This window comes from Lepisosteus platostomus, chromosome 12 (genome assembly GCF_059453375.1).
Source record: "Lepisosteus platostomus isolate fLepPlt1 chromosome 12, fLepPlt1.hap1, whole genome shotgun sequence".
In the NCBI taxonomy this organism is placed as follows: Eukaryota; Metazoa; Chordata; class Actinopteri; order Semionotiformes; family Lepisosteidae; genus Lepisosteus; species Lepisosteus platostomus.
In genome coordinates, this window is record NC_142622.1 from 22,552,348 (window position 1) to 22,580,310 (window position 27,963).

Below are 27,963 nucleotides of genomic sequence, written 5' to 3' on the forward strand. Positions count from 1 at the left end.
CTGCACTGGGTTCAGGAATCCAATATGAACCCTGTACGTAGAACAAAATAACGAGCTGGCTTTTTTGTATGTGACGGATGTGCATGTCTAATGTTCAAGGCGCGTCAGGAAGGATCTGTTTAATAACGACTTCAAAGGAAGATAAGGTGCTTTTGGTATACGAAATTTGTGTATATTCCTTTAATACTCTGATTCAGACAGTTCTGGCGCTGATACCGTCTATAATCTCACACAGGCAAAACGAGACTTGCCCTGGCTGCTGTGGAACGAGATTTTTCATCGTGAATCCGGTACAAATTGCGAATCCAGTGCCGCAATGAAAAAGTGAAGAAACAGCTGGAACATGGCCTGCCACAGTGCCAGTACGAGCGGTCTTGAGCACCACTGTGGTTGTGGTGGTCACTTTGTGAAATATATGCACTGCTTCACCTTTCCCCCCACAAAACTTGCTTTTACTGTAACAGCTGATGTGTAGCACTCCGGCTCGCCTTGGAAATGAGAGCTGCAGTCGGCGGGGAGGGGTGGCCCGAGGAATCCCCGGCAGCCAGGCCGCAGTGCCTTATCTCCGGGCGCTCTCGCTTTCCACAGTGCACTCTGGGCGGACAGCAGAAACGCAAACAGGTTCTGCCGGAGTTTGTCTCCGACTCGCAGCTCAACTGCGTGGGTGGAGTCTCAGTCGGAATTAGGAATGTAGCTCGGCACAGCCGACCAAGGGAGAGTAAAGGGTAAGGACGAAAAGGAAAGAAGAACAGGAAAATAACAGAGAAATTCATACAGAAGGAAAAGCAAGAGGAACATACCTGGAAAGGTGAGAGTGAACTAACTTCGCAATGGGATTTTTTTGTGTGTGCTTTCGGACTGGACAAAACTACAGATGAAGAGTAAAGACGAAAGACATCGATCCCTATGTTATTAAAAGGCTTGTCTTAAAAGTCTTGCTCTGTTATAACTTGTTCAGTAACTTCGTGAATTCTGAAATGGTATAAGGCAGATTTTCGATGGGTTGGCTGCGCGTTCGGTAACACCTAGTTTAGTGTGTAGTGTAGAAGTTTCCTCAGGTGCGATGAGACGATTGTTCAAAGATTACCTTGTGCACTGTGAGAGGTGCTTTATGAACGGCCATCCCTATTTGGTCATTTATAAGGTGTTTTCATATTTCATACATGGAATTGTGGGGTATTCTATCAGTAAAAGAAAGAAAACCTTAGGATAACTTCGGGAGTTAGCAGTCTCCTGACATTTTTCTCAACGTGCGAACTACGCTCCTGGCAGTCTATATAGATACTTTGCAGTAACACTTAAATGAGGGTGGTTAGGAGCCGCTGGCAGGGTCGCTAGGTGTGCAGAGTTCACTTTTCGCTAATGGTATTATCGGCCCTGGAGATTTTTAGACTGTACAAGGTGAGGGTGTACAGGGGACGCTGCCTGTTACCTCATACCTGTGCGCCCAGCCCCGCGGGCCGCGGAGTGTGGACTCGCCATGGCGCTCGCGCCTTCCCCGTGCGCTTGCAGGATCCTACCGACGCGACGTCAAACCGTGTAAGGTCTCCCAGAGGAGTATCATCGAGATTGGGCACAAGTTCACATCTCAGCCAAGGAATTATTTATTCCCCCCATCACCTACCCCCAAATACTGTGCCTTAAATGAAGAAATGCCTTTCAGAGTGGTTACACATTATGTTTGTCCTGTAGTTGAACCATGGGTTTTATTAGGCTATTTAGTTTGACAAATTAGGACCTAAAAATCTTTTGGGAATCAAATCCAGATTTGGCCTTTTCTGGGGGAAATCGTGATGTTGACTGAGGTGTGATTAAAGACTTGAATTGTAATAATAAAACTTGATAATAGGTGTTAACTGTTTAGCTGTGTTCGATGGGTCTGTAATTGTTTTTGGTACATATTACAATTCCCCGTGAACAAATATATACAGCAAAAATGATCAAAAAGCTTTCCCTGTTCTAACAGGATGTTTAAATTTTTCAAATATGATGAAAAGATAAGGAAATATCTTGCTTCATGTTACAAAGTATATTAAGAGATTGAATGCTGTTTGTGCTTTGCTTCGCAATGTTATGTTAAGGACTCGTACTGTATTCATTCTAGTCTGTAAAAATACAGTAGTGTAAAATTGATTAGAGTATTCTTTTTGTTTTTGTTTAATTTGAACAATTTTAAACGTTCATGGAAAAATTTGAATAAAATGTTCCATTTCTCCTGATACTATCAGTATATAGTCAGTATCAGTATATTCTGCAATTTCCCTCACGGGATCAATAAAGTATCTATATGAATGCTGTCCTGTAAGTACGAAGTGAGGCCTTTACTTCCTTGTGCATCGTTTTAATATTTCACCAGAAAAGACCACTCTAGAGGTGTGAGAAATAGCAAAGCAAGAAGCAGCAATGGAATTTTTCATTCTGGATAAGGACACCTAGAAAGCAAATCTTTTCAGGCCTTTTTCCCTTTTTTAAATGGTAACAGTGTATGCTCAGACACATGCGAAGCAATCACAAATTAATGTCTGTAGTTTCTTTGGATTTAGTAACCCAGATATGTAAAACATAAGAGTGGATAAAAACATGGTTCAAGATGTTTCACTCCCAAGTCAAACGTCCTGAATGCAGGCCTGGCCTGACCTAAAACTGAAATTAAGTGCAAATCTGAGAGTTCATATAGCCATGGAAAAGCGAAATAGATTTTTGTTTTCATTTAAGCTATGTTCTGGAAAGCCCATTGTAATTTTATGGGGATTTTTGAAATAAAAACAGCCTGTATGTTAGAGCCTGTATGTTAAAAAGAGAGCCTTTTTAAACGTGGGCCTTGCTGTATTGCTACTGTACAGTATGTTGCGTCGCCTGATATCTTTTGAGATTTGTAAGAGGCGTCTCCTCTGCGCCCCTAACCAAGGTTGTCTCCAGCTTCAGTGTAAACAGGAATTTGAATATATACTGAGCTCATTCTGGACCCAAGCTCTCGAGCGTACAGTTGGCCACTTTTGGAAACAATTCTGTCTGCATGCAGTGAGATAAACATCGATCAAAGTACTGCAAGCAGGAAGATGAGGGGTTTTCTCGAAGTGCATGAGTCCCCACAGCAGCATTTACTATTAAACTGTTGCTGCATGAATCCTACCCTTAGGTTTATTATTGTTTACTTATCTGCTCTTAATGTCCTCTAGGCGTCTTTGTTTCATTCTGCTGCATCGTAGACAGCACAATACTCAGTTGTGTGACTTCAAGGCTTTAAATCCGGGGTTTTCTCTGTGTTTCAGTCGTTGTATTTTAACCAGCTTTTCACTGGGTGGGGGAAGAGTTCATGAGCAGGGCGTGCGGCTGCTCATGGCTGAATTGTTTTGTGGAAGTGTGCGTCCATCCACATTTTGGGTACGCATGCTTTGTTTTGTGCCTTAGTTATTCAAATTGTCATTTTAGACCTCCTCCCAGGGTAAACAATGAAACGAAATGGAAGATTTGCTGCAGGAATTTGATTCATCGGTGCTTGCGTTGAAATGAAGAAATAAGAGGTAAACCTCTGCTTTCATCCAGCAGCCTCCTGGCTGGTCTGAATCAAGTTTTTATTTTTCCCTGATTGGATTTATTTTAATTAGGTCATGTATTTGGGATAACCCAGTTCCAAATACACAGGGATAATCCGTGCATTGGCTCTTGCCAGTGAATTGCTTTCCAGGTTCTTGGATTCCTGGACACAGAAAGTGATTTGTTGGGGCGTGTCTTTATTCTGAAGGGCAGCAGCAGTTAGAAGGGGTAGTGACCTCTTGCGGAGTCGGCCAGTACTCGAGTGCTTGAGGGGAATGGCTGGTGCCCTTCAGTTGCAAGTTGCAAGATGGAAGTTCTTTGCACTTGCCTGTGTCTGCATGTGTCAGAGGAACGGTTCGCCTAGGGACTGTTTGAGGTTTTTGTCTGTCCCTGACCTGCTGGTGTGTGTTGGGCCTGTTGTGCCTGCAGCGAAGAGTGAGGGGACAGATGACCCAGGGGAATTATCCTGGACAGTGGGAGACGGCGCTCACTTCCTAGTAGGAAGGAATAGGATCTTAGCTATGTGTTAAATGTGTGCAGTATGTATATCTCAACCACGAACATTATTGCAAAAAGACAGGGTTGCCAGTTTTTCCAGTTCCTTCTTCTGAACTAATTTCCAATTCCAATTCCTGTTTTTCCATTTGCACAATGGGAACTGGTTTGAAGGAGAGAAATAAAAACTGGGTTCATCTTCAGCCCCCCCCCCCAAAAAAAAAACAACCCTGCACTTTTAATCCACTTGGATGTGGTTAAATCTATACATACAGTACAGTGTTAACTAATTTGGCTCAAATTAAAAGTAGCTGTTACATTGAGGCAAATTGTATTTGCTGAGAGCTCCACTGAACCTTGATTAAATTAAATATTTCACTGCATGTCTATGAAAGTTAGCATATTGTAGCAGGAGCCCAGGGGGAAAATGGATTGTTAGTGCTGCACGTCAGGCTGTGTGAGAGGAGGGTGTGCCAGTTGATTTGAGAAAAGAAGAGCCCTGAAGGGTCTGACCCTTTTGTGATGGCAGTGAGATATTTCCCCAAGGAGACCAGGGTTCGATAACCAGCATTGTTTTATCATTTATGGAGAACCCAGCTGCCACCTGCCACCTTTGCGGCTCTGCTTGCAACCATGAAACCCGCAACCGCACACGGGGGAGTGAGGAAGCCGCAGAGTGTTTCTCTCGCAGCGAAACAGGCCAGCGTGATCCGGCCCCAGGCAGGCGATTGTCTGTCCTGCACCTACAAAGACTGAGCGTCTCCTTTCTGGAATAGTACCTAAGCGGAGTGTAGGAGGAGTTCAGAATAAAAATTCCATTTAAAAGCCCAGGCGTGCTGATTATCCGAGAGCTGCTGAAGGAAAAGCAGCAGATCCCTGCTGCTGATCTTGGAAGTCTGGAAGATCAAGATCTGTTTGCAGATCGTCTGAGCTGTTCGCCCAGAGTTTGGCATCAGTGGAAGACTGGGCCCCAAGTGTCATTGGTGGGATGTGTTGACAGCTCTGTCTCTCCAAGTGCAGTGGGGTCGGAGGTGAAGAGAATCAGAAGGACTTGGTGACCTGCGATTTGAAGGTGACAAGTGTGTTGTCTCGTAGGCAAGTGGCGGAACTGTGTTTGTGGTCTCGGTGATTGGTAGCTGCTTTTCTACATGGTTAGGGGTGTGAGCAGTGAGAAAAGAAGTAAGGATTCTACCAGCTGAAGAAGGAAGCCTTCTAGATGTAGCTGAAAAAAGATAATGCAGTTTATATTTTGGGTCCATCACTGTAAATTTTCACTGTAGTTTTGTTGTGAGTTTTTCTCTCTTTGTGGCCTGGAAGGATAATGGTGGTATTCTACAAGAGAAATGGGTAAACCTCTAGTACCTGTTCTTCTGGTTAATATATTCAAGATGGTGGATATTAAGTACAGCTTTCACACTTTGCTTTGAAACCTGGATTAGTGCAGGGTCAGGGTGCGCTCCGTTTCATGGGTAAAACGGAGGCAAAATACGTTTTTTGTTCAGGTTTTGACTCTTCGGGTCCTGATTGATTCGTGATCCCCTGCAGGTAGCAAGTGAGACAGACAGGGCTCTCCCAGTAGCGACCCTGCGTTCGTACCTCAACAGTCGCTGCACAGACACCGGGTACGTCAGGGTGGAGGGGAACAGTGAAGCAATGGGTTCCCACTGCAGCGCTCGGGACTGTCCCGGCCTTGCGAAGCTGCCCTGCGCCCTCTGAAGACAGATCTTTCATTGCAGACCCAGAGCTCCTGCTGCAGTCTGTCTGCATCCAGGTAGAGAGTGGTATTGAGGAACAGGCTGCCTCTGGCGCCACCCCCGAGGGCAGATCAAGAGAACGTTGCCTCGTCCAGTTATTTTGCGAGACAAGAAGCGCCGAACTCCGATGAGACTCCCTCTCTGCCTCTTCCTTGGTTTGTTTTCTCTCATTCCTAAGGCGCCCGGTCTTGTCGGTGTCAGTGATTCAGCAGTTTGTCAGCTTGGAGTGCTGCAGCGGACGTCCAGGCATGATGAGTCCTGGTGGGAGAGGGGGAACAAGACCCTGCCTGTACCTCCTAACCCCTGACTGCACATCTCCCACAGTGAGGAGAGGCTTTCAGATTCAGAACATTTATATATCTATGTAAGTCTAGGAAACTACAGTGAGAAGCATTGAAACTGAAATGTCCTGTCTGACTGACAGGACTGAAGTGTAGAAATTGGAATTTGAAGTTGAAATATTAATGGCGAAGGTGTAGTATGTGCTGGGAGAAGCGACCTCTTGGGCTGAAGGAAGAAGAATGGGGATGTTATTTCGTGACATTTCTGCGGATTAGGATTTTCCTGCTTCCTTTGTGGTTGATGTGAAAATAGGTTCATTTCCAAGTAAACAGACCCTGATCTGCCAGGGTCCCCATGTGTCTACTTCTTGGTACCTGAGAGCAGTGTTTACTCTCTAGACTCCAGAGTCTGAAGACTAGAGACTCTGGTGTCTAGGGTGTCTAGGAATGTGGTAGCTCACTGAAACAGGCCCTGTAACCTGCCCTCTGAGTAAAGGGTATTAAGAAGCTTTGTGCTGACTAAGCGCAGTCTGGAAATTTGCTGCCTCTATTGGAAGTTGGAACTTTTGAAGGTGATGCAGGTTAATGTTTTTTTGTCTTTTAATTTTATTTCTTCATCTTTCTGTTTAAAGCTCCGAGGGCTAGTTCAGTTAAATATCTAGCCGGTTAGACGAGGCGACATTTCCACACAACTCCACACAGAGCTGCGGAAAGATGTCCCCTTTCAGACAAGTCGAACGGTTGCTCACCCTCGCAATACAAATGTGTTCTTTTATTTGTTGTTTTGGGTTTTCTTCCCTGTTGGTTAGAGCCTTTGGAAACATAAGACCTGGTATTTTATAAATGTGAAGTGTTTATTAGCTTGACTTCCAGTGTCTGATTTTAACATCGCACATCCTCACACTTAAAGAAAAAAAAAACGTTGCAGATTTTTGTTCGATTTGACATTTACTCACTGGCACTTTTTCCTTGAAAGAAAAATAAACCCAGTGATTATTTGTAGCAGAATCTCAGGAAAGAGTAAGAAGCAGGAGAGGTAGAGATAACAGGACTGAGTCCCAAAGCCGCTCTTTCTAACAGGAGCCAGGGCTGTGTCAGGGGGGATCAGCAGTACCGTGTGTGACTGACAGGACTGAAGTGTAGAAATTGGAATTTGAAGTTGAAATCTCAATGGCAAAGGTGCAGTATGTGCTGGGAGAAGAGACCTCTTGGGCTGAAGGAAGAAGAATGGGGATGTTATTTCGTGACATTCCTGCGGATTAGGATTTTCCTGCTTCCTTTGTGGTTGATGTGAAAATAGGTTCATTTCCAAGTAAACAGACCCTGATCTGCCAGGGGCCCCATGTGTCTACTTCTTGGTACCTGAGAGCAGTGTTTACTCTCTAGACTCCAGAGTCGGGAGACTAGAGACTCGAGACTCTGGTGTCTAGAGTGTCTCCAGACGACCGTTGCTTCTGAGTGTCCAGTTGCTTCCTCCAGAGGGACAGAGGCTGAGAGAGTCTGTCTCTCCTGCTGCAGGGAGGGCAGTGCACAGCGTCAGGACTGCGGGACACTCTTGACGTGGCAGGAGTGGGCTATGCAGGAACTGTTCTTATTGTGGGTGGCGGGTGGCATCCAGCATCAGGGGACAAAGGTTTCTTTCTCGGGGAATTCGCGGGCTGCAGGGATCGCCGGCCCAAGACCACGGGGGGCCGAAGGGAAACGTTGATTGAATGAAGCTGGAAGACGGCTCGGTTATTTGGTAAAGGAGATCAACTGTTAAAGTATGTTATTTAGCTTCGTGTCATTTAGCTTCATTTAGTGCTAGTCAAATTGTTCTGCTGTGTCTCAGAAGGGAGCTCAGTCTGCTGAGCTAGCTCAGTGTTTGATCCTGAGAAGCACGAGTAATCTGGGAGGCCAGTCCACCACCTTGCCTTCGGTTTCTCACGCCAGCACTGGTGAAGAGCTGCTGAAACATTTGTGACCCGACTGTATAAATATATATATATACTATATTTGTTGTTTTTTTAAAATGCTGGAAATCCATTCTGGTACTCTAACTGGTCAGCATAGTGCTGTATCTGTCTGGTGTTGGGCTGAGGAGAATGGATTTGACAAGTGGCACGAATTCTCTATGATTGTACAGCCCAGCTCAGCCTCAGTCCATTCCTGTAGCAGGACGCACCTTCAGTGCAGCTGGTAATGAGGGCATTGGTGTGCAGGTTGGAACTCCATGTTGCATTGGTTTTCACCAGGTGATTAAAGTCAGTGACTGAGATTGGGTGACTCTTATGAGTTGGGTAAGCTGGGAGTTAGCAATATTTTGACCAGTGTGATGACATCTGGGTCTGGATGGCACCCTGGGAACAGCAGTGCCACCTTTAATATGAACCCAACCAGTATATTTAGTAACACTTAACAACTGGTCATAGGAGACTCATATATGAAAGCAGCTATTACTAAAAAATACTGTGGTTTCACAGACCCTTATTAGCACTATTCTTGGACTAGCTAATATAGATTATAGTCTTCGAGAACAGCCAATCATGAGACTAGCTCATGACCAGCCCCGCCATGAAACCAGCCCCTCATGTCATATTCAGAAAATGTTTTTCAAATGACCCAGTTCAGAGCTCTTGCATAGTACAGGGAAAATATGCACTAATGTCCCAGAAATAATGATAGCTTTAATATTTAATCTTTTAGATTTAATGATAGGTTCCTGGTGGACTTCTGTAAAGCTGTGCTACCTTAACGTGGGTTCTGTGCGTGGGGGAATTAAAATCTGTGTTCAACAGCTTTCACCCCTGGACATTCGATGGTTTGTAAGAATAAGAATTTTACATCTTGCATCCTGTTTCCCAGCAGACCTTTAGACTGTGGAAGAAAAAGACATGCTTGAGTTAATATAATCTGAGGTATATAAATGCAGTATGTGGACTGTGTTTTAAAATTTTGTTGATACCATATGAGGTAGTGTGTTTGAACTAACATCTTAATGTCAGTTTTCGTACACCGGGCATCCAAGTGTTCTAAATGAGAACCTCCCTGGTGCTTTGCCACAACACTGGTCTGATTATTATACAGTACCAAGCAAGAGTGCTCACCTTGAGATGAAAAATGAGCCTGACTTTTGTGAAGAAGCTCCTCAATTCAGCTTCCAATATTGGTTCCCTACTGGTAAAGACCCAAAGCTTTCTGTGGTGTTTCAGCCAGTTTCAGATTAGTTTAAAGCAGTGAAGGCTGACATCCTGTCTTTATCTAGTCAGGTAGATTCCTGCTTGCCTTCAGGATACAGAATCATGGGTGTGAATCATGGCTACAATGAAGGTCTGTAGTCTGGCTCTAAAAGAGTTGTCAGATCTGCTGAGATTTATAGCTATAATATTGTTGCTTATCATGAACTTGTTGATGCCATGTCGAGCTAGTCATGTACCTGCTGTTTTTTTTTATACCAAAGAAATAGCCCTGTATACCCCAGGCAGACAGCTGTAGGCAAGCACATTGTTTCAGAAGGTCATTGTGAGTCCGTACACAGAGTGACTCATAATGCTGAATCAACAGGCCTGTGTTTTAGAACTGCGCAGTGTGTACAAATAAACACGCACCTTGGCAATTCACACAGACTCATACACACACCCTAGTGCTCGTGGAATGACAAACAGGGATGCACACGCAGGCAGCCTGATGTGGATTGCGGGCAATAGGGATCTGATTGCCCAATGGCTGGCACTTTGCAAGAGGCTTTCACAGTGGAGACGGATTTGAATGTTTCCATAGTGATGTATACAAGGAAAACACAGCTGTGCAGTGCCAGGATTCAGGCCTGCCCGGCTTGTCTGTTCAGAGTGCTCTCTACCCCACAGGCACATCACTGAGATTCAGGGTCCCTGATACATGCAAGGGTTTTTGAAAGACGACAAGTGAGGACAATTAAAGGAACAGCACTGAGGCTTCCTGCCAACTTGGGAAATCCCCAGATCGGGAATGTTTCCTGCAGCGTGTTTTAGAACTTTCCATTCAAAAGGTACTGAGATGGAAAGATACATGCTGTAAAAATACCTACAGAGTCTACATAACCGGAGTAGGAAGGGCAGCAATGCAGGGTCCTGTTTACAAGAAGGGGGGGATATTGCACCATCCCCCTGTGCAAGGGGTTTGGAGACTTGTCCAGAAAGATGGAATTGCCGACCTAAGTGTTTTCACCACAAATTGACTTTTGGTGCGTATACTTACCAGTTTATTTTAGCTTCTGAGTTTTCTTTGTAGGTTTTGCTGACACGTCACTTCTCTCACACAGATGAGTTTTCAGCCTGAGCAGTCAGGTTCTGATTTGGAATATTCACTTCAATCAAGTGTATATATACATGGTTTGTCATTAAAATGAGATGGGACCTAGTGCATTTACTGTAACTTGTGACTGAAAGATTTAACGGAAGATCTTGGTTAACAGTGGGCTTTTAGGACTGACTGAAGCAATCGGAGTTTGTTAGGCTCGGGACACTTCTAATCGTACCTCATTGACAGTATTTACACTTCCTGATACCTCTGCTTTTTAAAAGCACATATCAGAGCTATGCTAAATACCACGAGTGTAAATATTATAGCATATAGGAATTTTTAGGTGTGCGTTACTCAATATTCTTGGAATTTGTCCCTTTGAGATTGCAATTAGTTTGATTAGTTTGCAGTATTTACCCATTCAACAGGAGTTTAATCAGTGAAATCAAGATCTTCTGATCAGATCAGCAAGTTTGACTGTCCTGACATGATAAAACACCATTTCCACTTTCCTCCAGCTGCAGGGCACTGTGTTTTATCTGCTGTATCTTTTTACCTGTGTCTATGAAACTAAAACGCATACTGGGGATTCACAGAAATGCAGGTCATCACAAACATTTCCTGTCCTCTTGTTTTGGAGAGAAAAAAATTACTGGCATTAAGTTATGCACCTGGCCTCTCAAGCACAAAAGTTTGTGGGTTTATCTTCCAGTCTGGAGTATGTGGGTTTATTTTCCAGTTTGTCGCAGACAGAGGCTTAGCTGAGATGCTAGAGGATTCCATTCATTTCAGAGGAATACATTAAAATTGTGATCTGCTGTGATCATTACTATCGTTGCTTTACTATTAAAAGACACTATCTGTTCCAAAGACTACATTTGTACTTTTATGTAGTTTTGAACCCACAGCCTTTCCATAAAGCAGTGGCTGTAGTTAAGCAATGTTTACAATCACAATTTGAGTTGTAAATATCCGGATGCCTTCATCTTAGCCGACTGTGTGTCTGGATTCTTGGAGTAAAGAAGAATGAATAAAGTCGAGGACCTGACTGTGTGGGAGCAACGTGCTGCAGAACCAGAGATGTATTTTTCTTACACTTGGGGGGGAGAAGGAAATCCATTTGGTAGTTTATTTAATGAGCTATTCTAAATTTATAACTAATTTGATAGATCCACCTGGTTTAGAAAAGCAGATTGTGTTTCATGTCTTGGCTCTCAGCATCAACCCCATGACCACATATAGGAGAGGATAAGGAAGAGGCAGCAGATGCCTCCAGTCCCTCCACCTTCACCCCACTTGTTTTTTAAGATGTCACAGGTTACACAGCCCCACACTGGAGGCTGAAAAGAGGAAGCTCGATTGTGATTGTGTCGCATCCAGGAGGCTGTGTCTCCAAGAGCAGCGAAACCCTTCACTAACCCTTTGCCCTCCCCTTAGTGGCAACTGTGCACTGCCAATTGGGGAATCCCAGTCGCAGTCGGCTACTAACTTGATCACAGAGCTCAGCCTGCTCTCCAGAGAAGTCTAATCCACTTGGGAGACCTGTATGTGTGATGGCTTTGTCAGGGTCTGAGTTTTGATAAGCACAGAGCTATCTGCAGCCCTTGCTGTGCTGCAGTGTAGCTGTGTCACTTTCTGAAGTAAAGCCAGGCAGAGCTAGTGTTGGGTGGACTCGAGGTGGAAAGTTTATCCAAGGACTAGCTGTACAAAAGCTGCATCTCCCCTCTCTGTTGCCTTGCTCTGTGTAGAATAGCTAACCTTTCTGACAAGTGCATGTTGGGTAGGAAAGTGTTACACCCACCCAGGAACAAGGGTTATAACAATGATCTGCTTTGTTTAACAGCTGGTGATTCCAGTTTAAGAGATTATCAATTGGGATTGCTCTGATTACAATCACTTAAAAACACAAAACAGATATTCTGCTCCTGGTGCTGTGTAGTGTCTTCAGGAAGCACTTCTTTACACAAAGGATTGTGGGGAATTTGGGAACAAAAGTTAGTTAGACAAACTACTAGAAACCTCTAATGAGTTTGCAAACTGTGTTGTTTAGCTTGTCACTATGTAGTTTGGAACTATGCAATTCGGCTTATTAGTAGTTTCACTGGACCAATTTACAAATTCACTTCACAAGGTGTTGGTAATTTAAAGAGACCTATAAAAAAACAGTTGTTCTCTTCTGATTATCGACTTCATCTCCAGGCAAAAGAATGAGCTAAAACTGTTAATGAGCCAAGGTGTTTTTTTCCTCAGCTGATTTCTGGGAATTTAAGTTGGGTTATGTAGATGACATTTTAATTAAATCTTTTGTGCTTTGAATTCTGCCATCGTGGAGTCTTTGCGTTTCTTGCAATTATCTTTAGTCACACACCCATTGGAAGAGTCATTTGGAGACAGAAACACACCCAAAGCTGTGTTCCGGGACAGAGCGAAAACCTGAGATGGAGTTTCCTTGTGCTTTAGACACCTTTCTCGCAAGACAGCCTAAACCTCTGCCTTTTTACCCTTCTCTGCCTTACATTAAGAGCACATTGTGACTATCCCCGAAATGCATTCCTCATTGCAGTCTTGATCCCAGACAGCCTGTGTAAGTACAGGTTTTCATTCCTTCTCATTTTACAATTTGGCTCTTAAAAAGCTCGATCCGCTCATTACTGGGACACATTTCACAGCTTCTTCCAACTCTGAGGTGCTGCTTTGAAGAGACCTAGAAAGCCTGCAGAGACAGGTCTGGGATTACTCTCCCCTGATTTCGGAGGTGTTTGAAGGTTGTTGTTTTCAGTTCTCTGTGGCTGGGCTTCCCAAACCTAGGCACTTGCAGGTTTTCAGTCCAGCAGAGTTTCATTACTTAACTGAAGCCTCAACAAGTGGCTCAATTAAAACTTGACTTTATGTCCCACTCAAAGATTTGGAATTTTATTATGAAATTTAATCGATAAAGGCAACCGCTACAGAGTCAAACCATTCAAATACATTTTTTATGAAGTCAGTTACCAATTGTGTTTTGTTACCGAGAGCCGGGCTGGAACAAAATACAAACAGGTGTGTGGGCATCGGGGAAAAGGACTATGATTCCTTGGTCTAGACCACAACAATTCCAACAATTACCACATTCATTAATCCAAGGATCTAATCCAATTTGTTCCACACTCCCACAACTCTTTGTGTACAGAAGTGCTTCCTGTTCTCCATTTTAAATGGGCGTAGTTTCTACTTGTGTCCTCTGGTTCTCCAGTCAGTAAAATAACCTCTAGTTGGTAAACCCAAGAAATGCCAGTTAAATGGGCCCTGGAATAAGTGTAACCAGTAGTATCTGCTTAAGAAGACGGTGTGGTAAAACCCAGAGTGAAAAGCTCCTTGTTCATAATTAGCATAGTCTTAATGTTCATGACTGGGAAACGCAAGGTTGAAGGCATGTGGCATAATGACAACTGAACCCCGAAAACACGGAACCCTGGCAGTACTGAACCCAGATCATTTTCCATTTGCAGGTCAGCTCAATCTCACGGACGAATAAGGAACCCAAGGAGATCTGTTTTTCACAGTTTATGTAGGTAACCTTGAATGGCATTTTTTACATTTTTTCGTGCCGAGTGCTTGAAGCTCTTGCAGCTTTGTCCACCTGTGGAAAAAAAAGCTGTCCAGAGGGTAGGAGTATGGTGCAGCAGGTAGGGCTCTGGACTGCCAGCCCTGGTGGTCACGGGTTCGAATCCCAGGTTGGAAGCTGATGAAGAGGATACTTCATTCACTTCACTTGAGCAAATTCCCTGAATATAGTCATGGGAATGATCTCCAGGTCATCATTGCAAAGGAGCATTTCTTTGCAGTTGATTTAGCTGGTTAAATAAAAGATCAGCTTCTTAAAGGTGTATATACAGTAGGTGTTTTGAAACCTGCGGCACCTCGAGAGCTCAGGAAACCTGTTACCTGTTCCAGGCTGGCCAGTTGTTCATCTGGCAGGGTCATTGAGAGCTGAGCTGTAATACAAGCCCACAGAGACTGGTACTCAAAAGGAGTTTCGTAGGGCTTCCCTGACCCACCTGTTAAAAATTCCATTTGATTTCTTTTTGCTCAGCTGTCAGGAGAGCAAATCACTTATTGTACAACCTCACAGAGCGTCCCGCAGCTTGCGGGAATACGTTTCGCAAAAGGGTGAGAGCCTAGGTCATTGCAGTCACATCCAGAACAGTTGTCTGTACAGCAGGCTGTATTGCAGAACTTAATCCGTGTGTAAAGTGTAGAGGTGTTGAGAAAGAGACTTATTTGTAAATGAACAATGATTCAAATCTGTATGTCACAGAGAAGCACAAAGGGCTAATGCAGAGAAGCAGGATATTTGACCAGAGTCATTTTGTTTCTTTAAGTGGCGACGGCAACAGCAAAAAGCCTGTGTGCTATAAAACATGTAGTGTGTTACATAAAACACCTGTATGACATTTACTGTTATTTGCATGTAATTCTGTAGGATGTACACGTGGCGGTGGTGCAAGTAGATGTTGCATTTCTTATACCACGGTTAGATCTGAAGAGATTAGTGTCTGTGTGTGCCATCTGTGAAGGGTGTCGGAGGTAATGTTTATCTGCTGCTTATATGTGGTTTCAGTCTGGATATATATCTGCTCTCTGTGAGATCCGTTGGGAAGCAAAGTGTTTGGAGGCGATTGTGCACAGATCATGTTACCCAGGTGTACATCAATTTGTGGGTTGTCATGTCAGTGAGTGGTGCTGCCTTTGGTGCCTGTCTGTGTGGAGTTTGCATGTTCTCCTCAGGTTTGTGTGGGTGTGTGCTGTGTGGTCCAGTTCCCTCCCTCAGTTAAGGTTTGACTGGCAATGCTACAAACCATGCCTGGGATTTCCCCTAAGGTAAGTGCAGCTAGCCTCTCCACTACCTTAGGGCCAGATCTGGTTCAGTAGAACACGCAGGCCAGGGGATAATGCAGGGGGTGAAAAACAGTAAAGAGGACAGTGTGAGCTGCCCTTTTGTCTGTACTCAGGTTTCATATATATGTTTGCTAGGGTTCGTTATTTCCAGCTTCTCCTCAAACAGAACTTTGAGCGGCCTCAACTTGATAGTTAAGAATTTGTTCCCTTATTATGAGCTATTTTGTGGGAAATAGATTTTCAACACATGATAAACAGACACAGGTGGAAATGACACTCATCTGTATGAGGAAAATATTGATTTGGAGCACCTTTCATCTGGTCTTTGTGTTCGAATCCTTTTCCTTGATGGGCTCAAAGCTGCGCAGGCACTCAAGAGCTGCAGCAGTGACTCTTCTCCGGATAGACTTATTTTTCCGTTACAAAACGCTCCCCGTTTTTCGGTGGGCCTTTTGTGGTTTTAGCAGGGAGCCCCCATCCTGCGGTGAGCGGGACTGGAGACGGGCACCCCAGCTCCTCGTCCGAGCGCAGCCCAGCTCAGGAGAGGACAGCCCGGCTGGAGCAAGGCCTCGCCGAACCCCAGCCCAGGGCTGGTCATCTTCACTGCGGAGGCAGAGGCAGGAAAAACACTGCATCTTCCTGCTTCTGTCTGGGGGACCTCTGTGGAGCTAATGACATGCCATATCATAGTTAGGGGGAATTGTGTTCATATATAAATGCACTAGTGGACGTTTGCTGAGGGAATTGTTGTGCAGACTTTGTTCTTGAAGGCTGTTGTCAGTGCTCTGGTTCAGCTGTCTGCGTTGTCATCTGAAACTGGTTTGCAGGAAGGAGACGTGGCGAGGAATGAACTCGGTTATTCCATGCGACCCCAGTAGGTGCTGGTGTTGTCAATTACAGAAGGCTGGGCAGTCTTGCATAAAACCAGACAAAAGAGGGGCAAAAGAACTGTTTGGGACGCACAGACATTTTGCTATGAAGCCCAGGCATATAGAAACAATTTTGGAGGTACTGGCCAATAAAAAGGGAGGAATGTGACTTGGGGAGATTCCGGAGTTTTAAAAGGCCAAAAAAAAGCCTAGAAAAGCACCTAGAAGAATCACCACGTCAGTCGCTGAGGATTTTGTTTGTAGTGGCAGCCTCATGCTCTGCCTGTTCAAAAGACCACACTGCACAAAGTAGGCATTTGATGGGGAAAACAAGTATTTTCTTAAATTAGTTTTCCTTGGAAATATAAAAAGCGAAATCACTGGGGCAAGTGAAATCAAGCTGAATGCTCTCTACAAGCAAGAGGCTTCTAAAGAAGGCCAAGAGCCCTCTGGAGTGTGTGGCACACCCCCCTCCACTGTAAATGTACATTACTCCCTTCTGGGAGATGCCCCTGTGTCCCCAGGAGTAATGGAAATAGACTCAGAAAATCTTTCACCTCCTCTGCAACTCATTCTCAATGTAAAATTAACCCCCTTATCTCCTGTAAGATGTTCTAAACTTTGTTGGTGATAGTTCGGGTGGGTAGCTGCGTCAGCATGCGTAGGCTGCAAAGGAACAAGTAATAGGTTTATACCATGCTGAAAAAAACCTGAAGAAGTCATTCTCACACCTGAAGAAGGCTCCACGGCCGAAACGTTGTGTTCTCTTTCTTCTTTTTTTCAGCATGGAATAAACATATTACTTGTTCCTTTGTTGGTGATGTTTGTCTGTTTTTGTGGTATTGTTTTGTTGATCCCTGCTGTAAAATAAATTTCCCACGGAGGATAAGAAAGCTTGAACTGAATTGAAAAACGTTGACAATTCTTTTTCCATACTATTGTTTTCTAGCACCGGGGCACGTCCTGGTGTTCCTCTGTTGTGCGATTTCTGAAATGCGGGGAGACGTACCTGCTCTGTGTCCTCACGCGGCTCCTCCATCCCTCCTGTCCCGCAGGCTGAGTCTCCTCCCCCCTCCCTGCTCCCCGCCCCCTCTGGCCTTGCCCTGCCATGGCCCGCCGCTCCCAGAGCTCCTCCCTGGGGGACAACCCCATGGACCCCAGCTACCTGCCACCCCACTACCGCGAGGAGTACCGGCTGGCCATCGACGCGCTGGTGGAGGATGACGTGGAGGGCTACTACGAGTTCCTGCACGGCCAGGATGTGGTGGACTTCCTGGCGCAGCCGGAGATCGAGCACATCAAGCGGACGGTGCTGGCGCCGCGCATGGCGACCCAGCCGGAGTTCTCCTACACGGAGAGCGGGTTTGCAGATCCGGACGGCTCCTCCGATACCTACTGGCCTGTCCACTCGGACCTGGAGGCCCCGGGGCTGGACCTGGGCTGGCCGCACCTGCACAGCTTCATCGGCTCCACGGAGGTCACGACGCTGGTCAACCCCTCCGACCCCAGCATGCCCAGCATCAAGGAGCAGGCACGCCGCCTCATCAAGGAGGCGACGCAGGTGAGCAGACGGGGAGTGAGGACGTCCGTGTGAGCAGCCGAGCACAGGTCACAGGTGAAGGGTAATCACACGAATGTCACAGGTCACAGGTCACAGGTCAGTCACAGGACAAGGGTAATCACGTCTGTCACAGGTCAGTCACAGGTCACAGGTCAAGGGTAATCACACGTCTACCAAAGGTCACATGTCACAGGTAATCACAGTCTGCCAAAGGTCATCTCACAGGTTGGGCACAGGTCACAGGTAATCACAGTCTGTCACACATCAGTCACAAGTCTCATGTGGTCACAGTCTGTAACAGGTCATAGGTGGACACAGGTGGCCACAATCTGTCAAAGCTCCCAGTCTCTCTCGGGTCAGTCGTCACAAGTGGTCGTAGGTCAGTCTCGGGTCACAGGTGGTCATAGTCTTTCAAAGGTCACAGTCTGTCATAGGTCGGACACAGGTCAAAGGATGCTGTCTTACATTGAGTAATTGCAGTGCATATCTTGAGTGCGTCCTCAGCCTGATCTTCTGTAATCACTCTGAGAAAAAGAGAGCTAAAGTGAAGTGCTTTCATGACATCCTGAATGGTAATGATGGATTTGAATATTTTCCTATGAAGTGATATACCCTGGAGGTTTTATTATATAGGTTTAAATTATATTATTTAACTTCTACAATTACATTTGACATTACATTTAGGGGCATTACAATTAGACTCCAGTCATAATCATGCCTGTGGTTCCTTTTGTTCCATTCGTTACTGATGGGGATTCCAATTGCAACACATCAGTACAGTAAAAGTGACCTTTCTCACGATAGCCATAACCCAGCTCTCATTCCCTATTGGGGGGAGAATAATGCAGTACTTAGAGGCACGATGTGACATTTGTGAAGCTTGCAGTTATAAGGGATGTTCTTTTATAGGGCTCAGAGTAACAGATGGTTAGTCATTAAACATTAAACTTTGAACGAAATCATTTTTCTGTGCCGTTATTTCTAAAGTTCTCCTTTACAATAGTTAATACCAACAGGTATCCTTTAATTAGATGAGTTTGAATGTGTAATTTTCTGTGTACAATCCATAATGAATGACACCCATTTTGAATACTACTGGTGCTTCATAAATCTACCATGTATGAAGAAACATAAGATTTTTTATATTTTCATAAAATATTTTTATGACCTTGCCATGGGTTTTATAACGATGTGGGTCTGGTCTTGTACCTCAGTGGGAAGCTCTGTGTTGTTTGTACTCAAGGCCCGACACAGAGCCTGAGGCCGGGTTGGAAGAAGGCCTGACTTCAGTTGAGTCAGTGAAAGGCTTTGCGTCAACGCTAGTGCCCCTGCTGCTGGAGGTGTGGATAGAGGCCTCAACGAGTGAGCAGGGCAGCTCTAAGAACACAATTTTTTTTAAACATTTTAAACCGTGCTATAAGCTAGTGCTCTTTGCCAGTACATTTAGCTCCTTGGAATACAAAACTCTTATCAGTATCGTCATTATTATTACAGAATTGTCAAAAAAGTCAATATGCTGTATAGTATTTTGAGAATAAAACTGTACTTATGCAGAGTATTTGTATGGCACTTTCTCACAACGCCAGCACCCATGATTAAAAGGCTGACTGAACACACAGAGGAGATTGTTCCAGACAAGGTGTATGTGAGGAAAGAGAAGCACATAAGGCAATGCAGAACAGTACTGAGGACACAAGCAGTGCTTGATGTGAAATTGGATTTATGGAATCAGGGAGCATCTGTACATACTGTGAGAGTGTGGTTCCAAGTGGATACGGTCAGAGTACTTGAGTGAAAGGCTGCTGTGCTGTCTTGTCGCAGGTCATCGCTGTGGTGATGGACATGTTCACCGATGTAGACATCTTCGCCGATCTCCTGGATGCAGCTATGCGCAGGGTACCGGTCTACATCCTGCTGGACGAGCTCAACTCCCACCACTTCATATCCATGGTGACCAACTGCAAGGTCAACCTGGACATGATCCACGTGAGTCCCTTCTGAAACCCCCGGGGGAGGGGAAACCAGTCGCAGGCCTTGTACTACGTGGACACTGCGGGTGAACGATTTTCGTTTTCTAAACCGAAACGGGGCAGGCAAATTAAAAACAACTATTTTTTTGTTGATGCAAGACGTTGATTTGAGAACGGACCAGATCTGCCACCCTGATGGCATTTTTCTGTTGGCACAGGTCAGGTATTGAAGCGTCGAGGTTGGTCTCTCCGTTGTCTCGGGTCACGCACCTCTGTAGAAACAGCTCCGAGTGCACGCTCAGTGATATTTACCGTCTCGCGAGTTGTGGAGCGGCTGGGGTGAAGGGGGAGTGGTGCCCAGGCTGACGGGCCCCGTGTCTGTGTCTGTGTTGTAGTCCATGCGGGTGCGGACGGTGGCAGGCACCACTTATTTCTGCCGCACTGGCAAGTCCTTCAAGGGCCAGGTGATGAACCGCTTCCTGCTGGCGGACTGCAGGGCTGTGCTCAGTGGGAACTACAGGTGAGGACGGCTGCTTTTACTTACCAGTGTGTGTGTTTGTTAAAATGCGGTCAGGGTTCCGAAACCCTCACGAGGAGAGGTGCTGTTAAACCCGACAGCACTTGGTGTCACACGCAGCCTGTTGACTGGCCAGAAAGGGTCTCAAACTGTCGGGACTGTCGAGAAGAACCTGTCAATCTGGGTTCCTGGCTTGGTGGGATTTCAGCTACCTGTAGATTTTGTTGTATGGCAATGCAAACTGAATTCTTTTATCAAAGCAATTATTCCAACAATACAGCACTAATTTATTCTAAAAATTAAGACCATAGAGGGCCGAATGGGGTGGTATAAAGGAAAATTAATTTTGAAAATCACTGGTTAAAAAAAACAATACTTGCTAGATTAAACAGTGAGGTTGCAGGTGCCATTAGCAACATAATTGATACACATAGCTGTAAAACAGAACTAGCCTGCAAGACAATAGATATATAGCTGTTTCTTATGAGTGTTTTTTAATTTTGTGTGCTGAATTCATAATGACATCTAGTGGTTAATGAAAGAAACAGGTTTTTTTAAACCACATGATCAAACCTTATTTACTCCAAGTATTTCCAGTCTTCCAAAGACATCCCTGCTAGATAGAGATGCCAATAACCAACTAAATTGTCAGTGTGAGAGTGCACATGCCCTGCTGTGGTCTGGTGTGTGGTCTAGGGTACAGAAGACCCAGTGCCCGTAGCAGGTGCTCAGGTCCTTACTAAAAATAAGCTGCTTCTCTACTTATGCAAAACTGCAACAGGAGAAAAATATTACATTGAATCTGTATTTTACACACATTCACAAATAAGTACACAGATCTTCACAATCTTTTTCCACATCATTACTGCATATACCTGGCTTCGCAAAAGTATCCACACCTTTTAAACATTTTCAAATGTCGCTCGATTACAAATGATCCTTCAACACCTTTTTCCAATCTGTATTTTTATTGCAAACTCACATGCTCAAATAGAAAATGTTAAAGACAAAACCAGTTAATTGTCAGCAGATACCTTAAAGACAGTCAAAAACTGAAATATGCTTCTCTCTTGCTCTCTGCAGCTTCATGTGGTCGTTTGAGAAAATTCACCGCTGCATTGCCCACCTCTTCCTGGGGGAGCTAGTAACCACATTTGATGAGGAGTTCCGAATCCTGTATGCCCAGTCCCAACCACTGGTACTGGAAAAGGCTCTGGTGCCTATTTCAGGGGACAGTGGTTACTCCACCTCCCAGTATGGCAATAACAGGGTGCCATCATTCCGAAATCCAAGAGGCTTTCTGCACGTGGAGAGCTCCCGGCACTCTGAGCGTTCTGGATATTCCGATCGGATGGACCTGGACCGGGACATGGCGCCGTTCAGGCGGGAAGACTCTTTCCGCCACCCCCAGGAGCTTGGCCCCATGCAAAACTACAGCCAGAAGTATTCCCAGGCATTAGAGATGGAGAGGTCGTACATGGACCAGGGCAGGTCTTTGATGACCTCCATGAAGATGGAGATGAATGCTTATAAGAGGCACAGCTACGCAGAGGGCACCCATGAGAACTATTCGTCTGCCCGGCAGTTCATGAAGCACCGTGTTATGAACAACCTGGAGGAGATGGAGACTCAGAGCGGCCAGTTCCAGAGGGAGCAGGCCTACCATTGGGGGGGAGGTCCAGGGTCGGGACACGGCATCTATGAGAAAATTCGAAGCAGAGGGTACCAGCACATGGAAGAGTATTCTGATGACCCTCGATACCCCCACGAAATGAGTGAGCATGAACCGCCGGGCAGCTACAACCCCATGTTGGATTACATGTCTTCTAACTCCTCTAAGGAGGTTAAGCATGGTTCTGGCAACATGTTGGCTCCTGGGGAGGGTCCTTATGGTCAACTGACAAGAAGACAGAATACAGGTCAGCCGTACGTCTGTCAGAGCTCCCCCACACAACTGCACCCCCCTGACCAGAAACACATGTTCCATGAATCTAGCCTAGACCGGCAGCCACAGGACCCGACTGTCAAGCAGGGCTTGCGGAAATGGAGGGTCAACTCCTATCTCAGCGGCATTGAGGACCCCCCAGAGCAGGGTCTGCAGCAGCCCATTGGGTCTGATGCCTTTGATGAGCCCCCGCAAACATCAGAAGGGCCACTGCATGGTCCAGAATCCTCATTGCCAAGGTTCACTACAAGAGAGTTCCCTAAGATACCCAGTTTCAAGACTGAGCTCCCACGATATGGCAAGCCCCTCCTGCCCGAAGCTTCACACGGTCCCCAGTCCGGAGAATCAACCTCCACGACAGCGGTCTCGAAAAATACTACAATATCACCAGCCACAGCAGCCGAAGAGACAGAGAGCAGAGAAACCAGAGAAATCAGTATTACTAAGCATGAGTCCTTCCGCAGTAGAATGAACCCCTTGATTCAGAGGAGCTCCAGATTGCGCTCTTCACTCATCTTTAGTTCCTCTAAGTTAGAGCAGCACAGCTCCTTAATGCTAAAAAGTGGACTTAGCCAGAAGGACAACCAGACAGAAGAGGAGGAGACTGATTCCCTAAAGACATCTTCTATTGTTGCTCAGATCCTAGAGAAAAGGCGATCTCTCACAAGGGAACCTTTTGAATTTAACTTGACTGGCAAAGACAGAGACAGACAAAAGACAGAAACAAAAGATCCTCCTCTAGCTGAAGCAGCTAAAGCAGAAGAGCCACCAAAGGTTGCTGCAGTTGAAGAAATGCCAAAGGTTCCTGTACCAGAGAATCCACCAAAGATCACCCTGCCAGTGGAACTTAAACCATCACTCAGCCCAATCCCCCCAACTGACATGAATGATCCAGACAGTAGGCTCAGATATTTTAAAGAACTAGCTGCCAAACGAAAGGTTTCCAAAATGGCTGCAGATCTTGCCTCTAGGGGTCCAGAACCCGCGACCAAAAAGCCAGACCTCTCTTTGAAATCAGCAGAAACTGTCATCAAAATTCCAGAGATCTCCGTAGACCCGCCAGAACCCCAGGCCAAATTACCGGAGCCCCAACCTCCAGCACCGGAAGAAGTCAAACCGGTGGCTGAGGTTTTGAATAAAGAACCTCAGTCTAAATCGCCCAAACCCTTTCCTTCACCCAAATTCTTCAGAAAAGATCCTTCAAAATCTTCCAAGACACCTGTTCCTCGCATTTTGTCATGTTCTGAGGATATTCTAACAGATGCTACCGACACTCAGAAGAGTGAGCTAAAGAAGGCACGTAGTCTGAGTATCTCGGGCCTGAACACAGGGGAGTCAGTGGAAAAGCTAAACAAGATCCATGGGTCCAATTCTTCCCTGAATATCCTGGATGGAGGTGAAGGGAAGCAGGACACCAAAGCGTTGGATTTCATCAAGAAGCAAACTCAAAAGCTCAAGGGACTGCTTGGACAAAAGAGCGATAAGAAGGGGATGTCCGCCACTTCAGAGGAGAAGGCGGCAGGCCAGACTATGAGGACAGTCCCAGAAGTGTCTGAGGAGCCAGCGGTCAAGACTTCCACAGAATCGGACAGCACAGGCGCGTCCACCCTGGGCGAGAGTGTAAAGGCTACAGAGAGCAAAGAGGAAAAATCCCCCCATAAGTCTCCACCATCAGCTCCACCTAAAACCAGCCAGACACGTTTCCAAACGTCCACTTCCAATGTGCTCTACAGCAGCAACCTCAGGGATGACACCAAAGTCATCCTGGAGCAGATCTCGGCCAATAGCCAGAAGAACCGGCTGGAGAAGCAGGCCGCTAGCAGCACGGATGATTCCAAGGAGGAGCAAAGCGGCCAGGCTGCCGCTGACAGCGCGGAGTCCTCCAGTCCCGTTGGAGTGTACCAGATAAGGAACCGGTTCCAGCGGCCCCAGGCCAACCCCGAGGAGAGGGACAACCTGCTCAAGAAGATGGAGAGCATGCGGAAGGAGAAGAAGGTCTACAGCCGCTTTGAGGTGTTCTACAAAAACAAGGAGGAGGGGACCAAGACTGCAGACTCGGAGGAGGACGGGAGCACAGGCAAAGCGAAACCGAAACTGGGGCTTTTCAAAAGCAAAAAATAGGGCTGGGGCCGAAAATCCCACAAGAATAGGAGCTCTTGTGGTATACCGATGAAAGGCAGAAGCATTAAAGGGAGGAAACATTATGCTAGTGAAAAGAGTAATTTATGAAGTTACTTTTACATTGTTTACATTGAATTTTGTAAAAAGCAAAGAATTCAGTCAGTATGATGACATTGTCAGACCTCCTTGCTAAAGAGACTGCCATTAGGATTTGCTTTCAGGGTGACATCCATGTATTTTGCTACATGATGACGACGGGCTGTCTGCTTTGCTCTCTTTGCACTGTGACCTTAGATCTCTGAGGGAAAACTGCAGGGTGGACTCTAGAGTCTAATTTGAGACTGGCCCACTCGGATTTTCGCCTTCTATTTGTTTCAATGTTATTAACTGGATCCCTGAGTAACAAGAATGGCAGAAAAGGTGCTTCTAACTGGCGTCTCGGACTTGAAGCGGCCGACTGAAAACTGCAGCAGTCTCTGTACAAGCACTGAACAAGCGATGTTTTCTCTTTTTTATATAATTCCCTATTTTAAACGAAGTAGTTGTGACACAGTCATTCTATTCTACATCGTTGCATCAAGTGGATGGGAAAAAGGGAGCAAGCTTTTTACCCTTTTATGGGTGGGAAAAATATGGATTTGGGTTCGGCAGCACAAGAAAACCAAGGCCAAACTGGAATTCATCCAGCATGTCTGTCTAAGTACTTTATTAGAATGTTTGTCAGTGGAATGTGAATGCGATTTTATTCCAGAAAGATATTTATACCACTGAACTTCTTCTTGTTTCCAAAGGGATCATCAGCACGATTTATTCTTGCAATGATTTTTTTTTAATTCTAACTTTGTTTTCCAAATTGTCTTTTTATTCTTGCTCTTCATTCTGCACGTGGAGTGATATTTGTTCCACTTTTAGAAAATGTGATCAAGAAAAAAAATCCTTTAGGATAGGTGACAAAGGGCACACACCTTTGCGAACTGGAGAAAAGTAGCATTTTCTTTACGTGGGCTCTGTTTCAGGCATTTCAGGTGTCTGTTAATATTGTAGTCTTGAATTCAACTTTTGCTAATGTGCAAGGAGGAAGCCCTTAACACAGCAAGCAGAGCCAGGGGTCTCAAGCAGATTTCAGATGGCTTCTGCAGAGGTTTACAAATGCAAGCTGCTTTGCCTCTGCTGATTGGAGGTTTATTGTCCTGCAGGACTGCACGTTTAACACCACCTTGTCTTCCCTGACTATATTCAGCCTTGTTCATCTCAAGAGGCAGATTAGCTACACATTAAATAAATAAAATAACTTCCCTTGTATGTGTAATGAAATATAGCATCCTTTGTAAACTTCTTCCAGCATCATCAGTATAGAACTATCTTTTCCAGTTGCTTTCAAACTTGGGATTAAAGCTACAATATGGTGAACAGAAAATTCATTAAAATGATTTTGGAGAGTTTGCAGAATAAAGAAAAATGGAGGAGCCACAGTTGCTCCGGTCTGCCTCCAGCATTTCAGATGCATATTTAGTAGTAAGCAGTGGCCAAATATCAGATCCTTACAGAATATTGTTTTATTTTGTTAGGTACTTTAACACAATTCATTAAGTCTCATCCAAAATGTTTGCTGTATATCTTTTACCGTTTATAACCAAGGAGCTCCGTTCAGGTGATTTATGGGGATTCGGGAAACATTGTCCGTTTTAAACCAAAGACCTTAATATCGATTTGTTACATGGTATTTGTTCTTCTTGCACTCTACCTATTTGTACAGATGCCAAAAGATAAGAATATTATTGATCAATTATTATTGAAATACAGCAGAACCTGAAGCGATACAGCTCCCTTTTCTAAAGTAAGCCACATTTTAGGAACTTATTCTAGATTGTTAGACACAAAAGATTTTCCTAAATTGCACAGTTTCATCAACTATTCGAGAAAAACTTAGAGAAGTAGTCTAGGACTAACTATTTTAAGATAAGCTTATTACTGTATGTCATCTGGGACTAACTACAAATTATATACTGTATACTTTGTTTTATCTTTCGTGTGCCTTACTATACCACTTTGTGTCTTTTTATTTTGTGTATATAATGTAAAAAACTCTTGTGCCTTATTGTGAGTTACTCCTTTCTGTGGCTCTCATGTTTTACTATGCCTGGTACATACTAATTGCCAGAAAGTAATACCAGCGTCCCTCTGACGCTGTATAGCCCAGCAGAGGAAGATCAATGTGTTACTATTTTATAAACCATGGTTTTAACAGGTTGTTTGTTTGCATATAAACATTTACTCTGTATATGGGTTATCATATATAATAAGAATTGCATATAAAATACCTTCTTATATGTCCTTTAATGGCTTTGTTTTATGTTACAGAATGTTATACTGTAATTATTGTATGCAAACTGTAAAAATGGGATGAAACACCACCATCGTTCTTAAACAGTCTATTGCATGTGTGTTATAATATAGTGCTGTAATATAGGCACTACCATTCCTTTTTAAACCCAGTTGTTTGGCTAAATTTTAGGACCAATGTTTAAGTACCTGATCAGTAATCACTGCATCTGCTTGTAGTAACTTTGAAAAAAGTTGTTATAGAACCAAAAAGTAAAGCAAATATAGTGATTTAAAAAGTTATTGTGATGTAACAGGGATATACATATCCCATCCTGAGGAGTCATAATGCTGCACATTAGATGATCAGTTAGCAACTAAATGTTTACTCAAATGTTATAATGTAAACTCAAGATACCATAGGATATAAATAAAGGATCATGTAGCCTTTAAGGTTCAATGGTGTTCTCCACTGCCCTAAAGCTCGGAAAATGTTTCCTTTAGGAGATTTGATTCCAGTGGAAATAGACTATTTGAGGTTGTTAGCTCAAGCCATAATACTGTATTTGTGCCATATTTAGTTACTGTTCATTTTAATTAATAAACCGGGAAGGAAATGATCTGCACAACACCATTTTTAATTCCCATTGGAGTTTAGCGGTGTTGAGGGCACGACGCATCTGTGGTACCATATTAAGGAATAATGAATGGTGTTTCAATAACTGTGAACTTGAACTGTTTCTATGAAAGCAAAGATTTTATTTGGACTTATTTTCATTTTATTTATTTTAGATCTGTCCAACTAAGCAATAAAACCATAAACACTGTTATATTCCTCAGACATTAATATGATCCACCTTACCATTTTAAGTGGCATCATAAATTGCAGGGAATTGGTCACTTCCTTTCAAGAACCTTGACACAATTTCAACCTGAACCCAGTTTGCCAAGGCTTTATGTTAAGAATACTGAGACAAGACCAGCATCAGAACCTTTAAGCTTGATTCTTGCTTCACCTAGTAAAAACGGCTGAACTGTACACTTATACCGCATTTCCTGGTTGACTTTTAATGTATGATGTTCTCTAACCGCAATGACTCTGTAAATGCCATGGTTTAAATGTAAGTGGGAGAGTTGTATCTAAAAGCACTGTTCTAAAAACGATTAACTGCAATAACTTTGCAGTGGTTTTTGTTTGAATAAAATTGTAAATACTGTAGAAGTAAAAATAAATGTGTGATATTAAGACTATGGGTGTAGGGATTTAGCCAACTCTGTGCAAAATTGAAGCCAGAGCTGCCAAGGTGAACACAAGTGTCATGTTTAGAATAAAACATTCCTATTAAAAACAAACCTCTACCTTGTGACTTTATTTGAAGTACTGCTAAGTGTTAGACTAAAGTAGGGTCTGTACATTTGTAGTTTGGTGGAGAGAATTATGGTGAATAGCTAA

The 27,963-nt window shown here is 44.4% G+C and overlaps 1 protein-coding gene across 2 annotated transcripts; it reads left to right on the top strand.

Moving 5' to 3' along the window:
* On the top strand, positions 1–27,863 carry sack1hb (scaffolding CK1 anchoring protein Hb). Of its 2 annotated transcripts, XM_088601406.1 has the most exons (6): positions 1–808; positions 13,816–13,874; positions 17,130–17,635; positions 19,457–19,621; positions 20,001–20,125; positions 21,206–27,863. In XM_088601406.1, exons 3-6 carry the CDS (start codon positions 17,183–17,185, stop codon positions 24,186–24,188), a joined length of 3,726 nt encoding a protein of 1,241 aa, XP_088457532.1. In that variant the 5' UTR covers positions 1–808; positions 13,816–13,874; positions 17,130–17,182; the 3' UTR covers positions 24,189–27,863. The 2 variants fall into 2 exon arrangements, with proteins under 2 accessions (XP_088457532.1, XP_088457530.1); XM_088601404.1 differs by lacking the exon at positions 13,816–13,874 and having other exon boundaries at positions 3–808.
* The last annotated feature ends 100 nt before the right edge of the window (positions 27,864–27,963 follow it).

Coding starts and splice junctions, on each gene's coding strand:
- sack1hb (XM_088601406.1), top strand. CDS start 17,183: ATGGCCCGCCGCTCCCAGAGCTCCTCCCTGGGGGACAACCCCATGGAC. Junction 19,622..20,000: donor TCAACCTGGACATGATCCAC/GTGAGTCCCTTC, acceptor TCTGTGTTGTAG/TCCATGCGGGTGCGGACGGT. Junction 20,126..21,205: donor GTGCTCAGTGGGAACTACAG/GTGAGGACGGCT, acceptor TGCTCTCTGCAG/CTTCATGTGGTCGTTTGAGA.